We start from the raw sequence: 26,812 nt of genomic DNA on the forward strand, positions 1-26,812 counted from the left end.
GAAGATAGATCTGTATTGATCATGTATTACAGTGAGTTAATTGATTGGTCCATCTCTCTCGCTCTGGTCTACCCCATTGTGTAGCCAATTTTTACTACACTGGCAGAATTAAAGTGTTTTTGTGTTTACGTTTCAAATAGTTCCTCTGACTCCATCTCAATACCATTCTCCATCTCCATTCTCCCTCCGTCACCTTGCTCAAGGTTCATCTCAAGACCAACCTCTTTGACTGCACCTTCGGCCATCTTCACCCTCCCACCCTCCTCGGCTCCCACCCTCAGCTGGGGTGCCCAGCCAGCACTGTTACATGCTTCAGGATGTCCTTCCAATGTGAAAGGCACTATATAAATGTATATATGTATTGTAGTTCGTGTTGTATTGTAAGTATTCTATCAAATAAATCTGATGTGTGCTTTGTTTGTTGGGAATTCAAAGTGAGAGCAGATTTTTGATGATGTGAATTCCGACTGGTACACCAGCTGCTGCCCAATACTATCACCCACCTTCCAGCAGTCACCGCCCTGAAATATAATGTTAAGGTCTATTGTGGAGGCTGACGGATATTGTAACACAAGTAAGGTCACTGGGCTCAAAACTGACTCGCTAAACTGCTCCTTATTATTTTCAAATCAATGAAACCTTCAGTCATTTACGTTTATACTTTGTGCTGCAAGAAAGCTCTGAATACTGAATAGAACACTGCGTTCTTTTGAAACTTCATTCATATGACTTGGTCTAAACCTCCGAGCAATGGAGGCAATGGATGCTGGGTTTTGTTAATGTGTGAAAATTCTTTATTCAGATCTGTAATTTGAGAAATGTAATTTTACATTATACGACTCAAATCAGCGGTTTTGATTTGATGGTTGTTAAGGCTTTGGGCATTCATGTTGTTACAGCCTATCGGTAGACTACTTGGCAACTTAGAAAAAAAAGTCACTTGGAGTTATATTTAGAAACATGGTCCAACTATTTGAAGGTCAGTGTACATACATTGTGCTAGTTTTACCTCGGAACGTGTAAGACATTAACCTACCTATCTATTTGGCAGTAATTAGCTGGTTAATCGTTATTACAATTTAGTTAACAGCACTCAATGCACCCAGTTGAATACTAAAGATAACTTACAGGCAAAATAAAAACAACTATGGGCATAAGCAGAGGTTAACAAATAATATCTGACACTGGAGAAGGTGTGGCTGACGAGGACAAAGCTAGGCTGTATTTTTGGACGGACTTCGGCTCTTCAGGTGCAGAAATAAACTGTAAGAGAATTGGAAATAAGAGTTCAAAATCACAGCAAACAACACAGCTGGAAAGAAATAGGACTTAACATTTACTTATAGATGCACAGCTATAAATTCCAACACACTGGGACTCTACCCTGCGTGAGAGGCGCTATATAAATGCATGTTGTGGTGAACCAGTATAATTTGAATGATATGTATTTCACCTTTTTAAGAATTCTGCAAATAAAATATGCCTGAAATTCCACAAAATATCACAGAGCAGCACTTCAAAGCAACCAGCTAAATCCATGGGATGTCAGGCTTGTGGGGGAAAAAAAACCTTTCATCGTTTAGAGGTACTGTTATATATAAAACATTCAAACACATTGAAATCAATGTTAAATCACTTTGTTGTTTCTCTCATATTAGATTTTTTATACACTAAAACAGTAGTTAATTCTTTTGGGAGGCCTCTACAGTGTCAGGGGAGAAAAGCTATTTTGATGGAAGTATAGCAGAAGACTCGAAGGAGAAATAATCCTGTACCACAATGATTTAGTACATATTGGAGTCCTGTAGTTCAGTGGTTAGAGCACTCGCCTAGCAAGCAAGAGACCTGGGTTTGATTCCCGGCAAGACGAAACCTTGGGCAAGTTTCCTTACTCCACGCGCCTGATAATTATCCCTCAAGAAAAAAATAATAAAATAATAATCTGGTCACTCAATCCACGACTGTTTGTGGGACACTGCTGTGCGCAATTGGCTGCTGTGTTTCGCCCAAAAATATACAATCAATTCACTTTACAGTATATTCTGTGAAGCTCTTTGAAGTCTAGAAGACGTGAACAGCGTTATATCAAATACAAGAATTATTATTATTATTATTTTTATATTAGTTGATGAATAATCCCCAGCACTTTTATACTAAAATAGAACTGTTAAACCTGCTCCTCCACTCATTTTATTGTCCATTTTTAATGCTACCTTCTTCATCAGTAACCAGTTACAGTGGAACACTAAACCCCTACCATTAATAACCTTTTATTAACAGTGTGCTTTTGTGTATTTTTGCACTTCTCGGTTTTCTTAATGGCATGCTTTCTATTTGCGCAGGATCCAGAAGCACACTCACCGCACTGCTGGATGATACTTTACTGCTAATTAAACTAACTATTTTATGACTATCCAGATCCATTTTTTTCCACACAATGTACTCAAGATGCCATAGAAATGCAGGCACCATTTTCGGCTCATTCAGTTTCCCACTCAGTTTAATAATAGCTCCAGTACTTGCCGTCCCTATTACACTGGGCAGCTGACTGCACCTGGTACCCGACACCAACACTTTGATTTCTCCATTCGATGTGTCATGTTCTACAAGATTTATGTAGTATTGCTAGTTTTGTTAGTTTTAAGTGTCCTTTGATATCAGTGAATGTGATGAATTTATCTCTATATCCTGCCCTACTCTTTTGCCAGTTTAATCCTACCCAATCCTTCATTCCATGCTCTCTAGATGGTCCATGTTAAATATTAGTTGCTAATTCCCATGTTCACGATTGATACCTATCCTTTTCCCTACTCCCTATAGCTTGTCAAATTTATATCCCACTAAACAGTTCCCCGATAAGTAGGTTTCATATCGCATTTAATCAATGCTTTAATTTAATATTCTTCATCGTACGTGTTTGATTCACAACCTCTTTGCCCACTTAAAGATCATCGACAATGGGGCCTAAATTGAGCACTGGAACATTCAAAATATTTGTTTACACCCCTGGTGCATAGACTACCAACATGGGGCTGAATGTGCAACGTGAAGCACATGGTGGAATATGCGAATGCTTGGAGACAAAGGGACAATTGTACAAATGGGCAAAATTGCAGCTCAAGCCATTCTGTTTTTAGCAAAATTAAATCCACAAACTAAAGCAGCCGGTTTGAGCAGTCGCAGTGCAGAATTCATAAGCTTTGTAAAAATACTTACTAATGATAATGATGATAATGATTGCACATATTGCTCCGAGTATAATCATCATCTGTAAATATGATGAGAGAAATTAGAGTAGGGAAAAAAAATCACATCATCTCACATCAACAGAACGATTACCGAATGTGCCTTTCTTGCATACATTTGTATTCTTTTTCCAGCACTTTGGGCCGTCCTCCCGACCTGAAAGGCGCTACACAAATGTAATTTGTTGCTGTTCTTTTCCTTGTTGATCCCATCAAAAGCTCAAGCATTCTACTTGTTGCGTTCCTTTGTTGGAGCTCACAACATCCAAGCGGCGTAAACTGAGGGTTTAGATGATGTTCCGATTGTCTGTTTAGTTTACAGATCTGCTTTGGTGAGAAGTGGTTGTGATACAAAAGTCTCCAGTGCTGTAGAGCAGATTCCACAGTCTCATTGACAACAATCAAACAGCTGCTTAGACACTGTCAACAATAATGTGTTTGTTTTCTGGCAGTGGATCTTTGCTACCATCTGGGGAAGGTCTGTACCAGCCAGCAATGCGAAAACTGCTCTTAAAAACATCACAATCCCACTATTTGTATCATAACCACTGTCGCAATTATTTAATACATTCTTTAATTATGTTATTTGCAACACACACTTCCGTAGGCCGATTCTCTGGTTGTTGTTGAAGGTATGAATCTTACATTGCGAGGATACATCAGGGATTTTCCTTTATAAAATGCCAAATGAAGAATCACTCTTGAGATTTGATTTGCAGGTGATGTTCTGCATAGATTGGGATATATCCAACAATTTATCTATGGAATTTCCATGTGTAGGGGGGATGCATGGAATTCTCAGTTGGGTTTGAATACTCTTAAGCACGGCTGATATTAAAATTAAAAAAAATTAGGATCTAATTTGTGGTATTTCTTAGTGGAATTCCTTCTTCCTTCCTTCCAGTATGGAAGTATGCCAAGCCAACTCATGGACACTCCACTCTGATGCTACCTAGGTCTGAAGCAAACTTCCTTCGGGTTGACAGTGCAATCTCCGTCTGCATTTAAAGCAACTTATTTTTTTATTTTTGCTTCAGGCTGGAAGCCACATTCCTAACCTCAAATAAATACATAAACACACACACACACACACACACACAGGTGCCAAATCCCTTTGGATTTGACCTTCGTTCTCAGATTTCCACCAGAAGTGGTTGCACATAGCTTCACCTTGCAGTTTTTCCACCAGTACTTCCTCTTCAGCTTGGCAGCGCTGGTTTCAAACTGTGACGCTCCAGCTTGAAGGGCATCTGCACGATCATCGAGCTCAGACAGCTTCTGATCTCTTTCCAGGACTTTGTCCACATTCACCCGCATGATGTCAACCACCTGAGACCAACAGGCACAGATAACACTTATTCCTCAGGAGATTTACATACATCGATCCTCACACAGGGTAGCGTCTTGGAGCGCTTGACAGTGGCAGATCACGACACCGAGCCGGGGGGAAGGGTCAAAGCACAGTCAAAGAGGAAGGTCTTCAGGCGCGACCTGAAGATGGGAAGGTAGGTGGGCAAAGCGGGAGGCGGGACACATTCCATATATGTTTAGCTTCCCAATTATCCTCACTGGGAGCATTTCACAGTGTATCTTGTGACATTTTCCCAACATGAAATGGGCTTTATCATATGTAAAGATTTTGTGAGCAGGCTATTATCAGAAGGGTCACACAAGCCACACACAAAAGCCCGCCGTTCTCTCTCAATCTGCCGTGCAGGTTATCTTTCCGTTGCACTTTTTCAAGTGCTCTTTCATTGCAAGCGTTACGCAAATCTAATCGGAAGCGACTACTTTAAAATACAGCGGAAACATCCTGTTTCCAAAGATGATTGAAAAAAAAACGGTTTTCAGATTAATTCTGAAACTTAAAGATGTAGACAGATTCTGCAGTTATATCCCAGTGATTTTAAACTGTGTAACCAGACTTCTTGTCAGTAAACATTTCTCAAATAATATCAGATTCATACGACCTGCTCATGGAAACGTAGTGCCATCCAGTGGACATCTCAATAATAGCAAATCATACTGTCCTCGTACATTGGATCCTGGTCTATTATTTTCTACAGTGCATTTGTAACTCTGAAACTGTCATAGAAAATTGTACGAGGTTTCTTTTTCTGCCTCAAAACTTTTGTTGGTTTAACAGTCGATAAAGCACTCTGAATGGAAATCGGCATTTAATCAATGGCGATCCAAATTTTTTGTTAGTCAGCTATTTTTCATTATATTTTCCAATCTTGGATTAATATTAATATTATTATTAATCCAATCCAAAACACAATTTTCTTGGTAGTGGGGGACTAGGAACAGGAGAGATATTGCATATTTATTAGTGCTCCAACACTATTATAACATATAACTTATAACTGGGAACTAATTGTTATAATCACAGACCTAAACTTAAGACTGTAGTTTTCATTGCCTGAATCAACTCTTGGAAACATGAACTTCATTTTCATTGTAAAAATATTCTGAGAAGAAAAACAACCACTATGATTTTTAAACGACTGTATTTTTGTTGCATGTTTAACAGCCTTCAAATAAATATCTGGAAATAGATGTCACATTTTGCACTTTAGACAAACAAGTAATGTTCACCACTCTTAAACTTCAAATAAATCAGTGCAGAGTGCTTTTCTGGGGATAATAATAATAATCCCTTAAAAAATATATTTGGTAACTCAATCCATGACTGTTTTTGGAACACTGCTGTGCGTAATTGGCTACCGTGTTTCGCCCACAAAATATAGTCAATTCACTTTACAGTATATTCTGTGAAGCGCTTTGAGACGTCTCGAAGACGTGATAAGGCGCTGTATCAAATACAAGGATTATTGTTATTATTATTATTATTATTATTAGAGTGTGACCTACCTCATCAACCTGAGCCTGTGTTTGCTGCAGCCTCCTGTTGCTGCTTGTGTTGGGTGGTTGTGTGGGGCCTCCAGGCCCAAAATTAGCATCTCCTGCTCCCGGACCTGTAGCACTTTGGGCTGGGACTGACCTGCAAACAAATACGATGTTAAGGATGTTTGAGCTGCAGTAGCAAACACACCACTGTGCAATACACACAGCGAAACTACAAGACAGAATAATAGGAGCTGTATTTAAAGACACTGGAAGGCTTTATTTCTGAGTATCATTGAGTCTAATTTTGCTATGGTTATATCTGAAGCCTTTTGCTGATATCTCCTCCAATTTTCATTGACAGAAAAGCACATCTTCTTTGTGCAAATGTAACAACAAACAGCAACGATTGATTTTTGAATGAAAATAATGATCATACAAATCTTAAAAAAAGGGGAGTCCAAAGGGTCCTTTTGAAACAAAAACAATCAGTGAGTGTTCTGTTGTTTGAGAAGGGAGAAGAGATGAGATGTAGTTATTTTCAGAAGTGATGGGAAGGGAAGAGAACCAAAACATGTACCAATCACAAGTAAACTGGTGGATACTGTATCTGTGTACAAGCACACGGAAGAGGGAACATTTGTGACCTACAAGAAAAGGTACAGTCTGGTACAAACATGTCAGTTTTTACATCTGTTCCAGCATCCTCAAGTACAAGAGTCAGAAAACTTTCATGAGATTGCACTAGACTTCACAGTAAATGTTCAGAAGAAATGATCTGTACGAAAGCAGATTCTGCACAGCGAGAATGGCATTCTGTACAGTGATGCTTTTTATCTCAAATATTATTAAATTATTAAATATTATACTGTTATTAAATATCAGTCAGTTTACTCCCACGGACCATGTTTTACAATACAGAAAACTTGCACCATTCAATGAGTTGGAATGGATTCTGTAATTGGGACCTGTACATACATATGATTCCATACACATAGTGTAGTCGGTGAAGACAGTATTGGCAATTGAATCCTCTCCTCACCTGAAAATACCTAATTCAGAACAATGGAGACATTTTGCATAATTTGCCATTTTTTGTTCCTCTCTTTCACCCAAACACGAGAGAGGGCAGGCGAGCAATCGTCTTTTGGGTAGCAATGTTCCAGCCACAAGGTGGTGCCTCAGAGCAGCCCAGAGAAGCCATCTCTGCCATCATAATCCGCATGAAAATGACATTCATGCACTTCTGGGTGAATTGAACAATATTATGGCTGATTCACTGATACCGAGAAATATGGCTGATTCACTGACAGAAGCATTATCAGTCACACAATGTTCATACGCAAAGCTCTCGTTATAATATGATTCATCAAGTTGTTTATTTGCACGATCCTGTAGAATAAAAACAGACTGCTACTGTAGGAGCATAAATATCTGGAATGTAAAGTAAATTCAATGAATACAAATTTGGATTCCTGTTTCTGCTTTACATTTAATATTCCAGCAGACGTCAGATTAGCCCTAAAAGTTAAAAGCAGCAACCAACTGGGGTCCTGTTCTGATCATTCATTTTCCAAATGATCTTTCTAAGGTAGATTCCATCTGGAGATTAGAAAACTTATTCAATCATAAAACAGTCGTGCCTTTGGTCCCATGCAACTTTTCTGGAAAAAAAATCACATTTTATCACAAAATGGGCTATAATTCATCACAAAACAAAGAACAGCCCTCAATTAATTGGCCCACCTGCTGCTCTTTGCACTCACACCCACTCACAGACAACTTTTAATCACAGCAACACAAACGCCAGCAGACAGAGCCCGATAGAAATAAAATTCCTTGATCATATATTAATTGGCATCCTTTGCAATTCTCCCACTAAATGTTGTTTACAGCTATGAATAGCACAAGGGGAAATTCAGCCTCACAAGTCAGATCCACATGAACCACCTACATGCTGCATCTTAAAAAAAATCTGTCACTGCTGATTGCTGCTCAGGTTGTTCAAAAGAGGCAGCGTAGGTGAAGCAAGGCAAACCATGGCGACATCTTTTCTGTTCATTAACTAATTTATGCTAAAGCTCAGTTTGACACGCAGACAACTGAGTTGATGAGACACTCTACACCCACACACAACATACTTCCCAGAATCTGCCAATACTCCGAAATTAACATCTCAAACAAATTGCAGGCAACAAATTGTGTCAGGGTGCACTTATGTGCAAAATATTCAAGATTTATAGTATTTCTGTAAACATATAGCATTCAATAAGGTTACAGTGAAATTAGTTTAATACATACCTAATATATAGAAACTAAAGATATATTTTTAACCCATTTATCATTGACTTTGAGCCTTATTCTGTGTTAGTTTTGAATATCCATAACTACTATTCACAAATCCTCTATTGAAAAGTTTATTAATTAATGGTAATTATGCTGAAAATACTGTCATTTGAATTACATATAATTACTATTCTCTGGGAATTAAAGGGAACGTGTGCATTCTTTATTTTTGCAGATTACAGAAAAATACAGAAAAGGAGCTACCACAGAAGAGAAAGGTAGTTTATTATCCCCGCTATTGTGCTGAGTATGTTCTTTCCAGAAATAATTAGACACTGACAATAACATGTTGCCAAGGCAAAACAGAGCAGAAAATGTCTCAATTGTCACAAGATTGGTGTGAATGATAAAGGTCCTTCAGCCCCTCTGATTTCATCCCTCCCGAATATCCACCCAATCGTATTCCCATCACAATATCCAGCTTCTTTTTAACAGGCATCACTTCCAAAGAGAATTGTACACATATGTGAAAAGGGAATGGAGGGATATGGGGGAGGCTGGTTACTGAAAATATTACAGAAAAAGATGTCTTGCAGAGTACTATTGGCAACACCAACAAAACCCTTCCAGTTAAATGCTAATAGACTCACAGAAAGAGTACAATGACAGATGGCTAAGACAGGTAAGACATGACAAAGCAGACTGGAAATCTAAATGGAAATGTGCTAAATCTCAGCCATGAAGGCTATTACGCTCATAAACAACTTTTATCTAAAATCAAGGGAGTTGCCACAATGAGTAATCCAACACATTGCTTTTATTGGAAATAAGAATTGTTGTTTCTTTAACTTCAAGTCTCCAATGCAACTTGGGAAAGCATCTTTGCTTTCTTATTTTAGACAATCATTTGTTGAGATATAAGTATTCAAGGTATTTATTACTTTACTATCACTATATTTAAACTATGTCACTATTTTACTTTAGCTACCATTTTGAATGATACAGTGGGTATTTCACCCACAAAATATACAGTCAATTCACTTTACAGTTTATTCTGTGAAGTTCTTTGAGACTTCTCGAAGACGTGATAAGGCACTATATCAAACACAAGGATTATTATTAATATTATTACAGCATAAACACTTCAGTTTGTGTTTATGGCATGTACAATACCACTTTGATCCTACCAGTGTTGTGGATTCCAAACATTTTATACTCAAGGACAGATTCCAGCAAACAAACTGAAACAAACATATATTGGACATCAGTAGTGGTTGGTAAGTCATAATTTCCAATTTTATTTTCTTGCATTTGTTTGTTCCAGTTACACTTTTTAAACAGGTTTTTAAACAGGGTCTTTAGAATATCATTTTACAGGAACATGCTAACATAACAACAATACTTAGCATATTTGTGGAGTACTAACATAAAGGCCAGGCTTCAAAACAATCCATGTTTTCAATTTCCAGATCAAGTTTAGTCATGCCTTTTCAAACATGCTTTTTAATACAAATATTGTTAAAGTTTAACCTCAGAAATAACATGCACGTCCTTGACGACTTTCTTCTGGGACTTTTTTGACACCTTTATAAGCCTTATACTAACATGATAGCAAGGCTTAAAATCCCTTAGCAGCAACCTAGCAACTAACAGTCTGCAGTCTATGACTCACCATCATCTGAGTTGAACTGATAAAGTCAGGTGCAATTCCTGCCTGAAAAACAGGAATCATTTATAAAAATTAAAAGGAAAAAAAGGTCGTGGCCTCAGCACTGGTGTGTGACTCCTGACGTGTTCCAAGTGCTGGATGCTGTATTGACCATTCACTGGAGCAAACCAATGAGCAACATCCGTCATCGATGGCAGAGTCAAAATTTTGATTTGAACAGAGTTCATCTTTGCACCAGTAACGGCAGCTGGCAGAAATAATGAATCAGCAAGCAAACAAGTCAAATTAACCTGTTAGACACTCACATTGACTTTGCAGACAGAACTGGTACTAAGCAAAGCACCAGGTCTCACTCCTATGCAGAACGAGTTTAAGTCTTTCTCCTTCTAACCACTTGTTGATGACCAAACCATCTCCTACTCTAAATCCTTTTTTTCTTAGGGCTGTACGATTATGGAATTCCTTATTCTTTACCTCGTCTTTCATTCTTCCTTTAAAACACAAGCTTGGAGTCAGATAACAGGGCCAGGTTTCCTTGACAGCCTATTTATCTGAGATAGTATGCACCTTGCAAGAAATTTTAGTCATTGGTACTTTGAACAACAGAGCAGTGGCAGTAATATGCATTTGTGAAGATATTTGATTCAGGAATTATTCACTGAATCCAAACCCCACAGGGATTTTCTGGTGATTATAGCTAAACAAATATTTGGGTTGATGAAAATGAACTGTTACTCTTTTGTGCAACTTCAACTGCATCTCTGAATTCAGTGTGAACTTCTGTGAATATATAAACAACATGTTGGTGGTATTAAGGTCAAGGTCAAGGTATCAATATTGATATAACCGGACGTGCCATAAAATCCATCATTCAGCCCATAATGTCCACTGAACATTGAATGTTATTGACTTCACTGCATCCACTATCTCCTAAATATTCCTTGACCCCTTCAAGTAAAACCTCCAATTCATCCATCCTCACATTTCATTCAATTCTGATTACTTTTCTTCCACAGTTAATGTTCATTCCTTCTCTCCTTCCACTCAGAAGCCCAGAAATCATTGTCTCGTGTAGAATATTTGTTCTTCTCAGTCTGCACCAATCCATTCATCCTTCAATACTGTTTTCAGGGGCAGTTGCCTCACCTTTAAAGAGAGATAATTGACACAGCACCAACTGCCTTCTTAGTTAATACTAAAACTCAGTTCAAATAAATAAATGTATACACCCAACAAATGATATGCAGAGGAGAGCATTACTTCAAACTTTCTTCAAATCCATTTGAACAACAGGCAGGAGAATAATATGAAAACCAAGTCTCATTGTATTTCAGCTGGGGCAGAAGCCTTATACCAAGAGGCATATCACTGTTACATTTTCTTTTCTCTATCAGGTACCACTCTGTGTTTCACTCTGCTGCTGGTGAAGTCATTCCATATTATAATCAGTGACCAGTTTCAACATCCAGAGTTGGGGATTTCAAGCAATCAAGTGGAACTGGCATTTCCAATGTGATCATGTGGTGTTAATCTGGAATCAGAATATAATTATGAGTTCTTTATGGACAAAGAAAACTTTTATCCGGTTAATCGAGACTAGATTTGAACCTGGTTTCTAGAGGTGAAAGAAAAGTGTGTATTCTGATGGACGTAGATTACTCATTGGTAAATATATTCGTTACGATTGGAAATTTGCTCTCTGACATGTTTGCAGGATGGGGAGTTTAAAATGATAATATCTCTAAAAATTCAGACTGCCTATATCAACTCAACAAAAGGCACTTTGTAGGAGAATTTGTGAGAAGCTCTTATTTCAAGAATTGAGATCAACATTTAAAATCAGAAGAAATGACCATACTGTAAGAAGCAAATATTGTGGCCTCCTGCACTCGTCTTGTGTGAACCATTTTAATTTAAACTCAAGAACCAACATTTCCATCAGGACATAAGTACATATGTTTCTTCCTCTTGTACTTCTGATACACTTGTCACTTGCACTTGAAAGTCACATCCTGACTGAAGTGTACTTAAGAACTGACTCACTCATCCAGTTACTATGCAAAGTTGTTCCACATTGCACACCTAAAGAACAAAATGTCACCCTCAAAGAAACCAGTTCCCCATGTACTTTTATAACTCTACAGGGAATTGAATCATTATAGGATTTCATAGCACAGAAGCAGCTACATCTGTACTAAATTTGGATATCAAAGTATTTTCCAGATTGATTCAAATGTCAGAAAAGCAACTCTTAGCTTGTACTGGGACCATGCTTATACCTCTCAAATGCCTAATGTAGGTACAGAGAATTCCCTTGAAAATGCAGTGTAGAGGAAATCTTTCAGCAGATTGCCAACAGTAGGTCTGTGTGTTCTCACTCATCCTCCTCACCAGCTGTTTGTCATGCATTAATTTTCCATACCAGAGCAAAACAGTCTTTCAAATATTAATGATGCAAAACTACTGGTTTGAGAGAGTAAAGATGATATTCAATGCACGAAATAGTGTTTAAGAAACCATGATAAAGGACAATTAGAATAATTTTGCATTAGCGCTGTGAATGATATATAACTGACACACGTGAATAAAGTCCTAAACATAGATTTGCTTATTTGCTTCTGATCTCACATACTACAGGCTTCTGCCTCACCCTTCATGGGAATATCAACAAAGAGAAAGCATTGACTCATGGTTGCTGGCAATCGTCCAGCTACTGTCCCAAACAACAATGAATGTGTCAGCTCAGATAGTGAGTGTCAGCAGACAATTCAACCACGAAGGGCATCAGAACCAAGTCCAATTTTATCACCTGGCCTCACCTGCGACAAAGGCCATTGGCCTCTCCACCACAGCCATGTTTAGATCGGAAATTTCAAGTAGGAAATCAAACCTATCTGCCGCCCTCTCCAGTGAAACTTAATGCTCCAACAAATAGTCCCAGCTGCCACCCTTTATCAAGATGGATCTATTTGCCCTCTTCACGTTTCTAATTTTAGTTCTTGTTCATATGGGCAGTATTAAAACAGAACATTCATATTAACACCAAGATGATTTGACTAGATTTGGTTGCATCTGTATTATGCATTTTATATTAAATTTAATTTTAAGACAGGGTTGTTTTCTTAAATGCCCTATTGATGCTGTTGGCAAGAAAGAGTTTTGCTGTTGCTTCCCAAATTGCTGCGGTAATGAAAAAATCAAGTTCACTTAAATCAAGCTTTGCTGAGAACCGGAAACACCAACAGGGAATACAATGGCAGAAAACTGAAAGAGTCAGATGGTGGTAAAGAAGCAGAATTACCCAGAGGAGTGTAGCTCATCATCTTAAAGATCGGGCAAGCAAGGTATATTCATACAGTATTTACAAACCTCAAAAGCTATTCAAATTAGTAGCTTCTTATCTCACTACATCATTTGAAATATCTGTCTCCAGTTCTGTACCTCTTTACTCCTACCTACCTATGTATATTTCTTTCAAGATACATGCTGATTTTGGAGGTACCTTTTATTAAATAAAAAAAAACGTACTTTAGATTTGAATGAATAAGGTATACCATGCTGCGTTCATAAGTAATAGGCTTTAGTTACAAGTTGCCTTCAGGCTCTCATTTTTCAAGTATTGGTCTGCAAAGATCTGTAACTGATTCCTCATTTCCACTCTCAACAGCAGCCATGACTTCACAGTAACTAATAATAGCAAATCAAATGCTTAATGAGCAGAATGTTTGAAATGAACAATGAGAAAAACAATTATAGGGCACACAAGTTATTGCACTTGGTTTATTTATCCCTTCTTTTTTTCCCTGAGTAAACTCTGGAAATCATGACAAAAGGACTGGATTATCTCTATATTCGCTAAAAGTAAGGATGGAGGTTGACATTTCATTAATGTGAGGCCTTTGATGGGCTTCACACCAGCAGAACATTTTGACTATCTATTGGCAGGGTGATGTGTGAATTTTATTGTCTCTGAGGTAATGGATTTCAGTTTTTCTACATTTTGCTCCAAGGGACATCCACCAGACTCTGCCAGGAGCAGAATGCTAGCTGCCAATCTTGTCCAGTAACTGAGTAGAGTTTGCTGTGGGAACATTCATAAACAAAAGGGAAAATATATTAAAAATAGCAGAAAGTAAGTGGAGTCAACATTTTGGAATACTAATATATTTCATCATTGAGTTGAGTGATTCAGATTTGATCCCAACTCAGCTGAGCTCATGATCTCAACTGCATTGCTTAGCGAGAGACTGGGCAGAAGCAACAACAGATTGGAGTATGTTTTTGCCAAGCTGCTCTTTTGCACCCTTCCACTGTTGACTCAGGAACAGTACCAGAAGGTTAATCCTCATTATTTAAGGAGATAAACTGCGGAGATCACGGAACTTAAACTCTTTTCAAAACACAGAACACTGAAACTTAAATTGATAGCAAATAGGAAAAAATAAATATATTCTTGCCATTAAGTGTAAAGTAAATGTATGCTTATTTTATAAGTGCATATGTTAAAGTTGTTAAATTTAGAGATTAGAGGAATTAAACCCCATAATGCCCAATTCTCAATACCCTTTGCTTCACTTATTTGTGTGTGGAAAAGGGATTCTGTAAGTATTTGTCTGTACCTATAAGTGAATAATGTTGAGCATTTGTTTCCTGATGAAAATTAGGATGAGTATCGTGCAGGCCCTTATGATAACTGACTGACTGATAGATAAAATTCCATCCCAAAGGCCTATTTAAATCTTCGATGATTGATGTTGCACGTGACTTTCCTTGCCCCAAAACTTTACCAACCCACAAAATACCCATCTTGTGATTTTGCAGTTCCTTTTTGAGTTTCTCACTCTATTTGGATACTGGCAATTAAACTAGCTTTGCAAATGTTGTCCTATCAGCTAATTTACAAACCTCTCTTCCTATAACAAGTGAGTTAAGAGATACAATACACAATACAAAATTACATTTGTATAGCGCCTTTCATGTCGGGTGAACGTCCCAAGGCATTTGACATCAGGGATTTGGACCCAAGTGGTGGAGATGGGGGGAAAGGGAGGATGGAGGGCAGGGATGGTAGGAGAGTGGCCAAAGGAGCGGTCGAAGAGGGGGGACTTGAGATGTACCATGAAGGAAGCAAGGGAGGGAGAGAGGCGAAGGGAATATGGGATGGAGTTCCAAAGGGTGGGGGCGGAGAGGCTGAAGGCGCGACCCCCGATGGTGGGGCGGCTGGGCGGAAAATGAAAAATATGATTGGAAATATAAAGTGCTGCCAATAACCAATAACATGGTGGAGAAGGGTCAATGGGCTGAATGTCCTATTCCCTTTCCTAGCTAATAATTAGACATGCTTGGTCACATCTCTAGTTTTTCACTGAACCGTAAAATGTGACGCGATTGGGAAAGAGGCCACTTATTTTCCCGAATGGCAAAATATTATCGAATAAGGAGCTAACATTTGATTAGAAGGAGATTGGATTAGCCCATCATTAAATATACATCATCTTCATTCCTAATGGTTCATTTCCCTTTCTAAGTGGACCAGCTGGTGCTTAGTGTTGCTCTTTCAAGCATGGCTGGCTCTGTGGAGCATTTCACAGGCTCCTGTCTGACATTTAATGACCAGATAAAAGAGGGACATTTGCTTGATTGTTTTCCTTCTTAGTGTTCAGATTTTCAAACCTTTAGAACCTTAATAGAGTTCTAACACATTGCAGATGACTAGATATTGCAAAAATGCTCCTAATTTTTTTTCTTCTGAAGAATCTCAGGAATGGTGGATTATATGATGTCAGAGTTTGCCTAACTACTGGAAAAATGTATTAGCACCAATAGAAGCAAAATAGGACAAAGGTAAAGCTGCATATAACTAAGCTTTGTATTCATCCACTTCCCCCCAAAATATGCTTCACAGCAAAGGAGCAAAATAAAAGTATTAGGATGGCATTGTATCTTGGAGCCATAGTCTGACCAGCTATATAAATGAGATACAGTATGTAAAAAGCTCCTATTGTTTTCAAGAGGAATGAGTTAACCCTTTTTCCCTGCATTGAATTTCAAATGCAATCACTGCCTTTCTTATGTGAAGACAGTTGTCTCAATCTCTCACATCTTTGGTGTTTTTTCCTAACTGAAATACTCAAAATATTTTGAATTTCTGCTCAATGGTTCACACTTGCCACAGAAAATTAAACTTAATTTTGGAATATTCTGCCTTTGATGGATTTGTTGTTTTTTTATATAAAAGGCACCAAGTTCCTGATATCGAATGCATTTACGAACGCTGCCAATTGTGCAACATTAAGCAGAACCAGCTGGCCATAGTCTTAAACAGGCTACTATTTGTATTCTATGCACCATGTATTCAAATTGGATCGTCTTTGTTAATGGTCCAAGGCAAGCAGAAATAAGAGTAAAGAGGTTGTTTATAGTTGAGACTCCAGTGAAAATGACTTGCACCAGTTGAATGACTTCAACTTGAAGCAGTTGAACTTTCAATGCAGAAAGGAGAGCTTCTAATGTAATTTTGTTGTTGTTGTTTAGGCACAGCTGTTAATGACCTGCCCTCCTCAACGTATTCCCTCCCTCCCCGCCCGCCCCTCCCCACCTCATATCCACCCATATTCACACAGTCTTTAACGCTGATGTAGTATTGAAGTTTGTGGGATAATCCATGCATTGTGGGACCTGATAATTCATCAGCAACACAATTACGAGTGAGGCATTAATCAGGTCCTTCACTAACAAACTAACTATACTCCACAGGTCTTTGTAATATATTCTGCTGTGCCATACATTCCAAAGGGTGTTGTGTGACAAAGTAGGCAAACCAGGTCACAAAACATAGTGTAGTTCGCATCATTAGTCCTCTCTCAATGACTTCCCTGAATTTTGCTTCTTGAATCACTTAGTCAGAAAAAAAGTTAGTTTGGGTCAAATTGGTGATGTGCTATTGTTATTAAGACATTTCTATTATTACAAAATCCATTCAGTAATCACAAGATATCAGATTTTATCATAGACCAATTTGTATTGATTTTAACAAGTATTGGAGCTTAGCAAAATCGACTTAGAAAAATCTATACAGTAAATAGCGAGTGAACTTACTGCCAGCGCTCAGTTTGCAGCACGTTATGGGAATCCAGTTAAAATGATTGTGTCCCACAGGCGCATACTGGAATGTCCTGGGCTATTGGTCATTGCCTGTCTTATCTGAATCCAATGGGATCCACAGGCTGCTTCTAAAAATCAATGGAATGGTTCCTACATGTCTGGAGTTTTTTTAATATAATTGAGTAGGAGAGAAAGAGAGAACCCATTGCATTTCCCAATAAAAGCATTGAAATCAATGGGATAAAAATCACCGTTATGAAGTTGGAGCCTTCAAGACAGTTAAAAAGGATGCATTGGCCCATTATACCTCCTCCATTGTGGCCCTAGTCAATAAGGTTGTTATCATAAATTAATATCTGATGGCTGATCCCTTCATCAACCAATTTCCATTGATTTTCACAAGTAGTGGAGCTCAGTAAGCACTATTTGGAAACATCTTAACAATAAATAGTATGTGAATTTACTGCCAAAGCCCACACACTAATGCTTAATTCTACATCATGGTTCTGTAATCTTCTCAGAATCTTCCCAGGTAAAGTGATAACTCTACACAATTTCATTGCAGATGAGGATTCCCCCTCTGGTACCATCTCCACCCCAATTAACAAACAGACAGGAATGATCTGATCCTTTTATTTAACCGACAAGTATCTGTGGAGAACGTGATCTTACCAAAAGCTGGAATGATTACAAGGTGTAGTGTTTCTTCGCAGATGAGGAGCACTTGGACATTAACTTCCTGTATACAATTAGCAACAAGCAGACATGATTCATACAGATCGTACATCCCTGATATTCGCTCAGGACAAGAATATATATAGGCCCAGCTCGGGTGTACAGCCAGCAATGTCAAGCACTTTGAGATGTCCTCCCACAAGAAAGGTGCTACATGAATGTAAATTGTATTATATTTGTGGTATTTTCTTGGTTTATTTCAGTAATCGAGTGACAAGCTCATTTTATTTAATGGGAAAACATTTATTAAGAAAAATAAAAGTGCATTAATGACTTTCTTATATTTGGAATACCCTGAATGCACAGCCAAACAGGTGTGTTGGAAGATTTTGAAGAATGCCAACAGAAGCATCACAAATTTGGTTTGTACAGAAAGTTAACATTCAGAGTTATTCACAATGTCTGGGAAAGTTAACAATCGCAGGTGACAATGGCTTTTTCTCCCGTTGTTTTCAACCTTTATAAACTGCTCAGCGGCAGATCACAAAAAACCTAATGGGACTAATGCCAGATTTTGTTGTATACAATTGCGTCCACAACGCTTTGTGGTGTTTCTGCTGTGCACACACTTGCAGAACACACAGAGCAGGAAGGATCATTCCACAAAGTAAATAAACATTGCAGATCAGATTAATTTAAAACAACCATTGAATTTTTAATATGACTTGATGGTGACCTTGTCCCATTTTGTGAACTTTGAACCTGAACACCTATTTCTGGCTGTCTCATTTTATGACCAGCAATAAAACTTTATAGCCTCGTGGCAAGCCAGGGCATGGGTATACTGATAGAGTGTGTTACAGAGCAGTCAGTCCAACTTGTATCTGTGCCCAAAATTTCATGTACATTATTTTCTTCAACCGTGTACGTCTATTTTGCACTCTGCTCTGTGCTTGGAACTCAGCTGTCTCCCATGAACTCGCATTAGAAGGCGAGGTACATGCGCTTTGAACAAAGTTTCAGATCTATTATTTTCTACGCAACAGAAGTTTCAGCTCTGGCATTCTATTTCAATTTCCAAAATGCTCTCATCTAATTCCACTGGGGGAGAAGTTCCACCTGAGTTTAGATTTACTTTATTTTTACTGTATGTAAAATCTAGATATAAATCTAGATCCTGGTGGAATTTCTCTTCACCTATGTTCAGGTAACAATAAAACAATAAGTTGCTGAGATTGAAATGTTCCATTATCAAGGATTCACCATGTTAAATTCCATCGGTAAACTTAGCTATTCCATCCACATTCACTGCTAGGCTTTCAAGTTTCCTTCCTGAGCTATTTTAATTCTTGAAAGGTAGAGTGGCATTTCAGGGAATATTTACAGCCTGGTGCTGTCAATCAGGATGTCATCAACCCTCTGATACTGGGTCCTCTGTTCTTTTGTCAATCATAAATCCAACAACCGGCTTGTTGGTTTTAGATGGTTCTTTTGTCACTTAACAATCAATGCAGGAGATTGGCAATTACACTAAATTGCTGCAATTCTTAAGTGGCAAAGGTTTTATTCATACAGCATCTTTTAAATTGTAAAGAATATTGTCAGTTGTATCTAACAGCCAAATCATTCGCTATCTAAATATTTGGCAATTCATCCAAATCTACAAATGGAATCGATAACATATTACTACACTTCTGTATTAATTTCTAATTTGAATAGTCATAGAGCTAAAGACAAAAGAAAGAAGAGCCTCTTGAAACTCACCCCCCCTAGGACATTAATTATCACATTAATGCGTCACAGATAGGATCTACATATGCCAATTTGACTGGTTTCATTTTAATTTTGGAATTCTGTTGATGGGTGTTACTGTACAGCAAACCTTTCTTTGCACATTTTTAGAGTCTTTTTTTCTAGCCACAGGCACAGAGTTCCATCCTGTTTAGACAGAAAAGATCATTTGGAAAACAGGTGCAATGTCACAATTGCCTTTGGGACGTGCAACTGTCACCTTGGAAGTTATTCCTAAACAAAATGATGTGAATAAGACATGTGGCAAAGATTGTAGGCATACGGCACCTTTTCAATTGTAAAGTAATAAACTCAGCTGTATCTGACAGCCAAATAATTTGCTATCTAAATATTTAGCAATTTAACCATGTTAAATAGGGGGCGGAAATGTGACAAGTCACAACTTTATAGGTACCTTGAAAACTCAAATTATATCTTGAATCGCTTAGGACTGAGAAAGCTCACTAAAAAGGATATGAGATGGTGGGTTATTAAAGACCCATAAAATAGCAATTGACCTGAACAAAAATGGTCCCAAATGAATATTGCCAAATTATTTACTATGTGACTAATTCTAAACCATGTGTCTCACACATCTGCTAATATTTGTTTTTAAAACCTGTCGGTTCGATAGGATGTGTTTTCAGTTCATACCATTGAAATTTTATTTGTATTGGTTTACAGTACATAAAGGATATTGCAGTGGTAATGGTGCTACATCAGTTTTATTTACAACAATTTAGTTATGGCCTTTCCCCATCTAATGTCCACCAATGTAACTCCCGTGTAGCATTATTGTAATCTTGTAAATCACTTTCTACTCCTAACTGGCTTGTAAAACTCAGCAGTCACATTGGCAGTAGAAAAGCAAGCACTGGACCTGGAACATATCAACCCTCGTGCCAATGCTTTGAAAATAAACTCGAACACTACATATTATAATGAATAAAAGATGGATTCATTCTTTAGTTTATGATTTCACCCAAAACTCTCAAGTTAGTTACAGGATTACGACAAGACTCTCAATTTATCAATTTATCTTCATATTACATAAACACTGAATAATTTATTTATCAGTCATTTATTGCCAAATAATAAATGTATAAAGTGCCTGTTATTTGATGCCACAAAGAGTTACAACAGCAGTATAATCATACGTAATCCTCTGCATTGTGTTAACTCTCTGGAAAATATGGTTTCATTGCATTCAATACGCAATAATAAGGAACATGGACAAAATGATGCACTACAAAATAACATTTCCACAAATATAATTTCTAACACAATTTCTAAAGTGATTTTTAATGTTATTCCAACATTTTAAAAACTTAATGCCAATAAGATGTTTTCATGAATATCAATAAAAAACTACACAGTGAAACAAAAGCATCAATATTTTCACAATGTTTAAACGGGTTGTTTGGCTGAAACATACACCCAACGTTCTTGTTTAAAAAAGCACTGTGAAACAAATCTAGAGACAATTATATAATGTTTCAGCTGGTCTGTAAACCACTTAGTATTTATTCTGCTTTCAACTGAAAGAATATGGAACAATGGATATGTATCTGGGTGTGATTACAATTAAATAATCTGATCAATTATTCTGATAACGTAAGTTATTTGAGCAAATTTGCTACTCATTCAAAGCTGTGTGGACAATATAAAGAGGGTAAATAAGGAAGATTTGGGTTCATTAAAGAGGAGTGACAGATGATTTTTATTGTAGATAACTATAAGCTAGCATTTTATATTAGATATACATATTATATTGAGAAATGTAAGCTTCTATACAAAATAAGGGTGTACAATACCGTACACAAAAAAAGCACTGTGTTTCTCCAGCTTTTAAACATATCACTCTGACATCAAGAATAAGTTAGGCTAATGAAAGGTTAGGTATCAAATGACAAATCATTTTATAGCCTGTGCACCCCCTTTGGGGATTTGCACAGTATCTCAACATCAGATGGATTTACATTGCTTCTGTATAGCGACAATTTTCAGACTGATACGAAGACATATCTAAAGAGCAACAAAAGACAAGGCAGCTCGTGCTATCAGTTCCAAATAAATGTGCGTAACCATAGTAACACTTACCCATAAGAAAAGGCTTCCAACGTTCCTTAACAGATAAAATTGAAAGGCCTCCTGAATGGAGCTTTGTAGAATCAGTAAAACAAAGTTTGCCCTTTGTTATTGCTTTAACCCTTGCAGACTTGTTCAGGTATAATCTCTCGGGGGTGGTCATCTATGAGTTTAACTCATTTTAACTCACAAATTACTTATAAACATCGTTATGTCTGTTGTGCCTCCTGTTAAACTTCACTCACTCTTTCATGCTTCATTGGCTGCAACACCCATTCTGTAAAGTAGGCTTTCGGTTAATGAAATACTGGTTTTAACAAAAAGGTACTTTGACTTCCAAAATGGTACGACTGGAACAAGAAAATAGAAAAGTGAGGGCTAAAGTTTTAAAGTTAGAGAAAAAAATTAAATAGGACGATAAAACGGTAGAAAGTAATAAAACATTAGAACTGAGAGAATATGGCAGAAGGGATCATAGAAGGATAAAGCTAAGAAAATAAGTTGTTTTTAAAAAAGTTTACTGTTTAATGTCTTTATATTTAAGGTAGGTTACAGTTAATATTTCAGCAATGAAGCTGTCATAATGATCAAGTCACTGTATCAAGTTTGTTTAGGTTTGCCAACTGGATGCTTTTCTATTGGCAATGTATAATTGTTCCCACTGTGGTAAGTTGAGAGCATTATTCATCAACATAACTATTGGAAATTTTGCACATTAAGGAATGGAATAGAAGATGGGAAACTTGGGGACTGGGTTAGTGATAGCTTTTTCCTGGTCTCCACAGAAGTAATGGAAGCCTGGAGCAGAGCTTAGTGACAGTAAATTTATGGGTGAAGGGAACGGTATGATTGGAGGGAACAGTTTTATCATGGCCGACTGGGAAAATGGATAAGAATAGTAGATTGTAGATGTACAAGCTGATCCAAAGGAAATGGCATGGCAGCCATGGAAAGAATGTACTTGCAAAAAGAGGAACAGGATGTTAGAAGAAACCTAAGGATGTGTAGGTTTATTGTAGCTCAGATCAAAAGAAGATTAATATAGCCATTATTGTAATTATAACACACACAAATACGCACACACACAAAATGGGAATGACGGATAGTACCTTGGGACGTCCTCCCAATGTGAAAGGCACTATACAAATGTAATTTGTTGTTGTGGATGCTGTTGTTGGATAGTGGTTTGGACATTCAAAATATTTGATTGTGAGTAAGCGTATAAAAATGTGTCAAGCTTGATTAAAAGTAAATCTATTGCTAAATATTTGTTTACTTTCTTCTGGCTGGGTTTACTATTTAGGTAAACAAAGTTTTTGTCCACCTTCTATGAATAATCGTACGGTGTTTTCTTTCTAATATAAAATAATCATTGTCAATTTTTTCCACTATTTATGGTCATGTACACAGTTTTATTCACATTCTTAAAATCTCAGTCTTAGAAACAAAGAGATTGATATATCTGCAGTGAATACTGTTATTCAGTTATTTTAGACATTAATAAACCGAATGACTCATAAATGACTCATCCAGCTTGTTGTGCTTGAGAGTGCCAGCAGTCCTGGCATTAAAATGAGCCATTTTAATATAAATTTTCACACAAATATGTTGGCATGCAACGCATTCTTTTGTAGCCACATAAGAGCTCATTTTGTAAAGATAAAGTACAATTTACAGTAATTCCTGTGACATTCTTCTTTCACTCTTTGTTTTTGACATTAAATCATTTGAAAGCCATATAATCTACAGTTTTCCAATTCTTTATTTAAAAAATTATAGGTTTAATAGGATTTAGTTAAGACTTTTACTAAACTCTATGAAAATGTTAATGAGTAGATTAACTTTTTTAAACTATGCTAAATGTAAAGTTAGTTTTATTTTACATACTTCCATTTTCAAAATGTTTAAAACTCACTGTTGTATTGTAGTGAATACTGTTCCAATTTAAAGAAAAAGATCTCCAAATGGCACTGGACAAAATAACAAAGTGTCTGTAGGACCCAGAGTAAATAATTAACGGATGAAATTGTAGCAGCAAGGGGGAAAACCACATTAGTCATCTGAAGAAACATTCTTGAAAATAAAGTATCCTTGAGTCACCTTTCAATCAAGTTAAAGCATGCAACCAATTTTATTGATTACCCATTTAGACTGAGTCACACACACCAGAGGACAACAAAAACAAAGGGCAATGATCATAATCCAAAGTGAATCATGCTGGAGCGGCCCAATTGTCTTTTTCATGTCATACATCTGGCTGTAGCTGAAAAAAGCATACTATTAAATATTTAAGAGGGTATCAAGGGATATGGTGACAGGGCAGGGAAATGTTATTGAGATGCACACAATGATCTAATAAAATGGTGGGTGGAGAGGGATTTGACAGGCTGAATGGTCTGCTCCTCTTCCTATGTTCTTAACCTTATATTTATAATATATATTTCATATACACAAAGTTATATATGTTTACACCATTAACTTTCAGGACTATTACAACCCAATTGTGGTAGCCATAATTTCTGTACAGTGGATAGTGGAAACACAGGAAAGCAGCTGTAAGAATAGAAGCTTGTAAACCCCCAACACAACTTGGAGATAGATCATAGACAAAAAAAAACTATAACTGGAAACATATAAAGAGATAGATTCATAAACAGCCATCACAGCCTTGTAACACACAACTTACTCACATTCAGAATTAGCAAGATACAAACTGCAGTAGACCTAACAGTTTTGGCTTAGTTGGCAACTTTGGGTTAGAAGGTTGTGGGTTAAAACACAGCAATAGAATTCATAGAATATAATGGACATTAAGATAGGTCTTTCATGCCAGAAGGCATCTTGAAAGTTCTTCACACAGCTGGTTGTTTACTGAGCTGGTGGAGGGGGAGGGGAGGAGGGCGGGAGAAGCAGAGATGATGAGGGTAAAGGTAACCCAATACATGCTCAAAGAGGCAAGTCTTAAAGCAGTGTTTAAAATTAGGAAGGATGGGGTGAGGTGGAAGGACTCCAGGATAGAGTTCCAGAGAATAGAGGCAGAAGAGATCTTTGTCATAACTCTTCTCATGCTAGTAATTTATTCGTACTTTAGTCATTGATCCAAAGCCTTTTTTGCACCTTTCCACGTTTTGGATAGAGTGTCCTGCAAGTTATTGTTGTATATGATCTTACTCGTGTCTGCATTCTTACTCAGTCGAACTCGCAGTACCGTCTGATACTGGAACGTATTCTTGCCTGGACCCCACTCAAGTGGAACCTATCTCGCTCAATATTCTCTGCTGACACATCTCTGGCAACATCTAACCACCTGCTCTCCACTTACTTGTTTTTTCTGCTACCTTTTTACAACTTTGGAACCGTATTGAACAATGAGCAATGGTTTTCACTTAATGAAAAAAAAGGACAGGTTAAAGGCCCGCAACTGATACTGTAGTAGGAATGGGGGGGAAAAAAAGAATGAATTATCATCTGAGCTGCAATGATAACAAGACTCGGTTAATCCTGTAAAGAAGGGGATCATTGTGGTCGAGGTTTTATTCCTTCATATCCTCCAGAATGATCAACGACCATTAACAGTTGAAACTAGATGGATGACAAGGCTGGGATGTGAATACATGATAACAGATATCGCATTACATCCTCTTACAATGAAATGCAGGTCTCAGTACAATCAAGCCTTAAGTAATCATTTACTAGTGTTAGATGTGAAACTCATACACTCAAAAGTACGCAAACCCAGAACTCAGTTCTAATACTTGATACTCAAGAAAAAAAAAAGTCCACTTCATCCATTTCGCCTTAGTTTCACAGAGACTGATACCCCCCACCACCCCCCCAACATTAACACTCTGACCATCACAGTTCTGATCCTGGGTGGGGAAGAGTGCTCAACAAACACATGTGTCACTGTTTTAGCCACACAGAGTGGCATCGACTGTACTCTTTAAAGAACAATACACCCAAAACACACACCTACACACCCCCCCACCCACCCCACCCCACACCCCCCCCCCCCCCCACACACACCCACACCCACACACACACACTCCCTTTGCAGACATGAGGAATTTAGTTCAAACCGACCCTGAGAGAGACAGACAGACAGACAGACAGACAGATAGATAGATAGATAGATAGATAGATAGATAGATAGATAGATAGATAGATAGATAGATAGATAGATAGATGTTGATCGATCACCCCACCCACCCCCACCCCCCAGCAGCCTGACCAGAGGATCAATACCTTTCAGCACCAAAGCAACAGGACAGCGCCTTGATCAGCTGGGGCTCTCCAAAGGAGATTAATACCTAAAATATGTATAAAGATGCACATCTGTGCCAATGCAGCTGATTCCATTGACTGCAAATGTTGTATTGTGTGTGTGTGTGTGTGTGTGTGTGTGTGTGTAGCTGAGCTTCCCTTGTGTGTGTGTGTGTGTTGGTTCTACTTACATTCTGTAGACTCCTGAGTTCAGGATATTCAACAGGATCTTCCTTCAGTCCCTCCACTCGCAACAAAGATGGTGTTGGCTTTGCAACAGCAGTCTTGACGTCAGGAATGATCCGGGTAGTGCAGCTCCTGGAGGCAGAGCCCAAATAATAATGTGAACAAAAACAAAAGACAGAGAGAGAATGAGTCAGACACCACACACACACACACACACACACAGACACAGACAGGGGAGAGACAGAGAGAGGACTAGTCACAGACCCATCTACAGTGAGACACAGAAGGAGACAGTCAGAGAAAGCAAGAGACAGAGTCACACATCAACACACACACACACACACACACACACACAGACACAGAATCAACCTTACACCCACATATCCAGACAGAGAAAGTCACACATGCACACACAGAGGGGGAGAAAGTTAGACATAGTCAGAGGGAGCAAGAGAAACCCAGCCCTCCAAGTCAGATAAAGCTCAGAACTATACTGTTCTCCACTAGTTTGCAAATGTACACTGATGTTCCAAGGAAACACACATTTTAAATCAATGAAATAGTAATCCTTACATTAGAAACAGCGCCTTTTTCACGTCTTCTTGATGTCTCAGAATGTACAGGATGTACTGTTGAGTGAATTGACCGTATATTTTTG

At 37.8% G+C, this 26,812-nt stretch overlaps 1 protein-coding gene across 1 annotated transcript; it reads right to left on the bottom strand.

The window, feature by feature from the left end:
• Positions 1–369: 369 nt before the first annotated feature.
• Positions 370–26,219, bottom strand: LOC103175161 (vesicle-associated membrane protein 2-like). The gene is made up of 5 exons (XM_007887992.2): positions 26,160–26,219; positions 6,120–6,249; positions 4,416–4,574; positions 3,217–3,268; positions 370–1,263 (listed from the first exon to the last, which is right to left on the bottom strand). Coding segments are annotated over exons 1-5 (360 nt in total). The 5' UTR covers positions 26,162–26,219; the 3' UTR covers positions 370–1,246.
• Positions 26,220–26,812: the final 593 nt, after the last annotated feature.

Source organism: Callorhinchus milii, unplaced genomic scaffold (assembly GCF_018977255.1).
Source record: "Callorhinchus milii isolate IMCB2004 unplaced genomic scaffold, IMCB_Cmil_1.0 Scaffold11, whole genome shotgun sequence".
Classification (NCBI taxonomy): domain Eukaryota; kingdom Metazoa; phylum Chordata; class Chondrichthyes; order Chimaeriformes; family Callorhinchidae; genus Callorhinchus; species Callorhinchus milii.

Excerpts from the sequence above, each read along its gene's own strand:
- LOC103175161 (XM_007887992.2), bottom strand. Across the intron at positions 4,575-6,119 it reads CACAGGCTCAGGTTGATGAG|GTGGTTGACATCATGCGGGT; the intron begins GTAGGTCACACT and ends TGTTGGTCTCAG. Across the intron at positions 3,269-4,415 it reads ACTGGTGGAAAAACTGCAAG|ATGATGATTATACTCGGAGC; the intron begins GTGAAGCTATGT and ends TCATATTTACAG.